Source organism: Merops nubicus, unplaced genomic scaffold, assembly GCF_000691845.1.
Source record: "Merops nubicus isolate BGI_N331 unplaced genomic scaffold, ASM69184v1 scaffold33830, whole genome shotgun sequence".
Taxonomy (NCBI): Eukaryota; Metazoa; Chordata; class Aves; order Coraciiformes; family Meropidae; genus Merops; species Merops nubicus.
This window is the reverse complement of record NW_008585451.1, coordinates 42,703-48,303: the sequence shown is the minus strand read 5'-3', so window position 1 is coordinate 48,303 and position 5,601 is coordinate 42,703. Positions and strand designations below refer to the sequence as shown.

The following is a 5,601-nucleotide window of genomic DNA, read 5'->3' as shown; positions in this document are numbered from 1 at the left end:
GCTGAGGACAAAACTATGAAATCTGCATGGACCCGGATGCGGCAAGGAGCCTCAGCCAGGACTCCTGGGCTCCCCTGGCTCTGGGCACAGCCTGTTTGTACTGGGAGGGCGACTCTCACCTGTGACCTGGGCCTCTGTGGTGAGGTGCTTGGGCTCCTCTGTCCAGGGGGTGGCATGGACGGCCACGCTCCAGTCACTCCACGTGCCGATGTCATTGTCTTTGGCAGCCACCTGGATGATGTACTCCTTGCCAGCATAGGCGTCCGTGATGGTGTGTGATGTCCCGTCCGACAGCTCAACCTGAGGGCAGCAGCAGGGACAGGAGGGCAGTCAGAGGAGCCCTAAGACAATCAGCATGTTTAACTCGTCTAGAGGATGATAATGAGACTTTTGCAGCACTTCGGGAAGTGCTACAGGTTTTTGGGTGGGGGCATGACCCCAGGACAGGGATGTGGTAGGAGAGAGCTACAGCTGCAAAGGTCTGGTAAGACCCCATCCTGCTCCCACATTCGTGGTGATGGAGTGGAGCAGCTTCCTCTAGAGGTCACCAGAAACTAGCAGATGTGCAGGCCAGGCTCCACTTGGACAAGTTAGGGAGCAGGGCAGCGACTGGGGTGTGCTCAGGCACATGCTTTCTGAGCATCACTGCCAGTGCTGGGAGGCCTCCCCTGCCAGCATACCTCTGGCCACCCCGCTTCTCTGCCTGCTGGCATCCCACCAGCTTGGCGTGCATCCCTCTGACTTGGCCCTTGGACAAGGATCAAGCTGTGTCCCTCTGTCTTTCCAGGAAAAATCCCCTCTGTCCTGTTGTTACTGCTGCCTGGGCATGGGAAGTCCTGGTCTCTTCCTGGGGATGTGGCTTCTGGTGCAACCCCAGACTGTGTCCACACCTTTCAGGGATCTCTGATCCACTTGAAACTTGGTTCAAGGATGGGGAATGCAGGTTCTTAGCAGAAATGCACCAGTGAGAAAACACACCTAGCTGATAAGGCAGGAGAAGTCAGCCCTCAGGTGACATTCCAGGGATGGAGTCAGGTTTGGCCTCAGGCTCCCAAGGGCATGGAGGGGACCAGGGCAGGAGCATCTCATGGAGGTTGTGTCAGAGATCCCCCTCCACCCAAGCTCTGAGGCTGAGGACCAACATGCTGCCAGCTTCATTCCCCTCCTGAGCTGCCAGTGCATGGCACAGGGGGACACAGGGCACCCCTGGTCCTTCCTTTGTGCCCTGGCTGACACAAACCACCTTCCCTCCAGACACATGTTGGTAATAAGGATGTTGAGGGGGATAAGGCACGGTGTGGTTCTGACGCAGCCCATCTGCCAGGGCTGGTGCCCAGCTGTGGGACCATGCTTGAGCAGAAGCAGTGGCAGTTCCTGGGTGGGGGAAACTTCATGGTACAACCCCTGTGGGGTCCTCCACATCTCCACAGCAACCCAGGAGAAGATCAGGCACAGGATCTCACTGCCCTATGGAGCACCAGCAGCTGAGTTTTATTAAGAGCTCAGTTCAGTGATAGGAGCAAGATGGAGCTGAAAACTTTTGCCTTGTCCTTGATCACATCTGAAAGCTCAAACAGAGAAAAGCTGCACTGCTGGGGTGCCTGAGGGTACTTAGGCCAATGCACCTGTGGGATGAGGCTGCCCTGGCAGTGATGCTTTACACATGCAGGGATGGTGTGTACACCAGGGACACATGTGACAGCCTAGCTGGCGGCTGGTGTGGTTAATCTCATCACCCTGCTGCTTGCAGGGGTATCAGAACAGCAGGAGCCCACCCTGAGAAAGATGCAGCCCTTTTCTAGTCCCCCTAGTACAGCACATGCAACACCCCAGCACAGATTTAATCCATTTGGCACACAAACTGCAGCCCTGCCCTGGCTTTTACAGATGCTCTGGGGGATCCCTTCCAGGAATTGGAGAACTTTTGCTTTCTTGTTCCAGGTGAGAGCCTTTCCTTCCCTGTTCCATCTCCCAGGACCACATCCAGCCTGCTGCCTGGCACAGCATGATCTTGGGGCTCTGTGCTCCCAGCTGCTCATGCTGCCCAGCCTGAGCCCACAGGAGCCCCACATCTGGAGCACATCTGGAGGCAGGCTTGGCCAGCACATCCCTAACCATCAGGGAGCAAAGGGCCTCCTGCCGCCTGTGAGGCATGAAGCGGCTACCAAACCTCGTCAGGGAGCAGTGCAGAGAAAGGTGGGGGTCTGTCTCACAACTGCAGAATTTGGGGCTGAATGGGGGGAGGCTGAGTCCTGTCTCTCCTTGCACCACTGTGCAAGTGCCAGCGGTTTCACTGCAGGGCTTGTGCCAACCTGAGATGTGCCTAAGACCTAAAACACCATTAGCCAAAGCACTGGGACAACTGGTGCCCAAATCCACCCCTACCATCTAGCAGACACTTTCCTACCATGTTATGGATCTCACCCATATGTTATGGGTCTGATCTGTTGGCATGGGGTGCCTGTCGATGGGGGCTGAGGTCAAAGCGTGGCTGAAGGGAGCTTGGCACTAGGGGCAGATGAACCCAGGGACACTGATGGTGGTCTGTGCAGGGTCTCTCTGAGTTTCCAGCACTCTGAAGAGGCTGAGTGCCAGTCCTGGGGTCTCAGGTGCTGCCTCTTGTCCAGATAATGGGGTCAGGCTTAGGGCAGTCCAGTTTAGCAGCTCGCAGGTCCCCAGTACAGTCTATACCAGGGGGGCGGCTGCTCCCATCCTGGGGCTGGGCACAGCCCATCCTATCCTGCAGGAAATGTGTTTTCGACTATTTAATTTATGGGATAGGATAAAAAAACTGAAACCCTGTGAGGTCTGTGCAGAAGGGAGGATGGGAAAAATAAGATGATGAGAATGCTGGTCCCTTCTGCAGGACACAGCTGTGCATCCTCCAGCCTGGCCAGCGGGACAGGACCGGATGGGACGTGCAGCACTGTCCACGCCTGGGTGGGATCAGCCCCAGGCAATCTGGTGGCATCTCCCAGTTTGGATGTCAATGCCAAGGTGATCAAGCTCAACTAATTCCTAATGACAACTAGCTGTGTGAGCTGCCAGATCCCTGCAAGCCTGCTTCTCCTGGCTTGGCCAGTGCTGGGCTGGGGGTGCCTTGGAAGCAGGGAATGATCCCAGGGCTCGGAAAGATGCTTGGGTTATCTGACTGGTGTGTGGATCTCCCTAGGTTTTTCAGCATCCTCTGAGCTCTCATGTTGCTCCCTGAGCCCCACAGAAAGCAGGCTGCAGGCAGGGCAGCCCTGCTGAGGTCCTACTGGCCTGGCCATGCTGTTGCTCTATCTGGATGATTTTCTCTAGCCCAAAGAGCCCTCCCAGCTGAGTGCTTCCCCTTGAGAGCAATTCCTCCCTCTCCCCAGCTGCAGCCAGCCTGCAGCTGAGTGTTTGCAGATGGGACATTGCAGGCACAATAGGGTCAAGGCTGTGCCTTGCCTGGGGAGGCCCTAGGCTGGAGAACCTTCCTTGTAGGACCTGGGAGGATGCTGCCCTCTGCTCCCCTTTAGACAGCAGATAACAAGAGACAGCATAGAGAACAGTATCCATCTCTCCCCACACACATGACATCTGCATGCCACACTTCTGGGCTGGGCAGCCAGGGGACACATCCAACATTTGCCATGGTAGGTGAGAAAGTCCCTGGGTGGGTGCCCAGGGCTCAGCACAGAAGTGCAGCAGCAGATGGGAAAACACACAGGGACTGGGTCCAACTGGACACAGACAAGGAAAGCCAGGGGAGGGGAAACTGGGGAGGTCATGGGGGGGACGGATGGACACACAGCATCAAAGGCAGAGGGAGAAATTCCTTAATCCGCGTCCCCGCCACACAGAGACAAAAGTTGGAAGAAGGCTGCGCATGGCAATTTTTTTGGCCGGGGGGTCTGCATGTTGCTGCCTGCCTTTGTGCACCTGCCAAAAGTTTTTATTGCTCCCAAAATTAGTGAGGGATCAGTAGCCAGTGCAATGCAGAGCTATTAGCATTGCAAAAAAAAAAGAAAAAAAGAGAGAGCAAGAGAAATGAAAAAAAGCCCTTGAACCCAGTAATTCAGCCGACAGCTTGCGGAGGACAGCGTGGGCTGGGATTGCTTTCTCTGCTGTGGCCACGTACCCTCTTCAGCCTGCTTGGGAAGATAAGAGGGCTGCCAAGGGACAGCCAGTGCCCACCCACTGCCCTGAGCACCAGCACAAGCCCAGGGGCTGGTGCCACACTCATAGCATGGGTACAAACACCCAGGGCAGATGGAGGGGAGGATTTCCCAGAGCTCAACACCCCCCCCCCTCTCAGGCTGCCCCCACTCCTACTGCCCCCAGTCCACCCTGTCAGGATGCCCTGGCAGTAAAAAAGGTCACTGTGCTGTGTTCCTGACCGGGCTCCACTCCTGGGCCAGTGCGACCGGGTAGCAAGGACTTGCAAATGGGGTGATGCACAGGCAGGTCTGAAGCCCAGATGGCCTTCGGAAGGGAACGAGGCGGGAAGAAAACTCCAACCCTCCCTGCCCTGGCAGCTGGGCTGGGGGCTGGTGTGTGCTGGAAGGAGGTGGAAAAGGGAGGATCAGATGCCTCTTCTGCATCCCACATGAAAATGTGTTTGCTGGCTCCCCCGTGGCGGCAGTGGCTCTGCTTTCCATTCCTTGACACCTCCTGCTCCCCAGCATGTCTCCTGGTGTGGGAAGGGAGTGTTTCACTGCTGAGAAGATGGCAGTGTGGGGATGGGGTCTGGCACTGCTCAGTCCCAGGGCAGGGATGTGTCAGCTCTTGTACATGCCAGGACAGAAGCCACATGCCTGTCCCAGGTGTTGTATTAAGCCTGCATGAACCTATCTTCCTGAGGCTAAAAGGAGGAGTGTGGCTATGGTAAGGGGATGCAGATCTGCTCACAAAGCCTGTGCCACTCACAGTGAGCTGGGAACACAGAAGGAAACCCCTGATAAGAGCGTGGCTTGGGTCTGCCATGCATCTCACATCCTCGCAGCCCCATCCAGCTCTGGATGCTCTCTAGGTTATCCTGGATAATGGGAGAAACGTGAACTGGGAAGGGGACAAAGGATGCTGGTGGGCTCAGTCTCAGAGTCTCTTTTCTCTGCAACAAGTGGCCAGATCCTGCCACCTGCCTGCAATGAGTTTTTCAGGGACACATGCTACACAAGTAGGTACTCTTTCAGGTGCCTTCAGTCCCTTCAATTGCAGGGGGATCCCAGCAGGCTCCCACCTGACCCAGGGAACAGGCTAAACTGAAAGTAGGGGTAATGCCCAAGCAAGCTGCCCCAGCTCTGGGAAGTGCAGGAAGTTCACTGCAAACACCCACTGCAGCCTGTGAAAAGATGTCAAGCGGAAGAGAAATATTTTGCTTTTTCCCTTTCAAAGCCATGTCTGGAGAGCAAATAGGCCTGATAGTCATTACTAATAAACAAGCCCCCAAATACCTCCTCCTTCTGCAGCACTGCAGGAATCTTTTAGGCTTACCCCAGAAAAAAACTTTCTGCCCAGATTCTGGAATAATTAAAAGGTTGGGAAAAGTGAATGACACCCACTCGTTCTTTGCAAGCTGGGTAGCGGAGGAAGCCAGCAGGGTGGGGGCTGTGGTCCCTGCAGTCTCCCCCC

The 5,601-nt window shown here is 55.7% G+C and overlaps 1 protein-coding gene across 1 annotated transcript in view; it reads right to left on the bottom strand.

Annotated features, from left to right (window-relative positions):
- Positions 1 to 51: 51 nt before the first annotated feature.
- LOC103779885 (ciliary neurotrophic factor receptor subunit alpha) overlaps positions 52 to 5,601 on the bottom strand; it is a gene marked incomplete at its 5' end in the record, with an annotated part of 19,877 nt that continues 14,327 nt past the window's right edge. The window contains one exon of the mRNA XM_008947531.1: positions 52 to 300. Within this exon, the coding sequence (XP_008945779.1) occupies positions 52 to 300 (249 nt within the window). The remainder of the gene's footprint in view (positions 301 to 5,601) is intronic.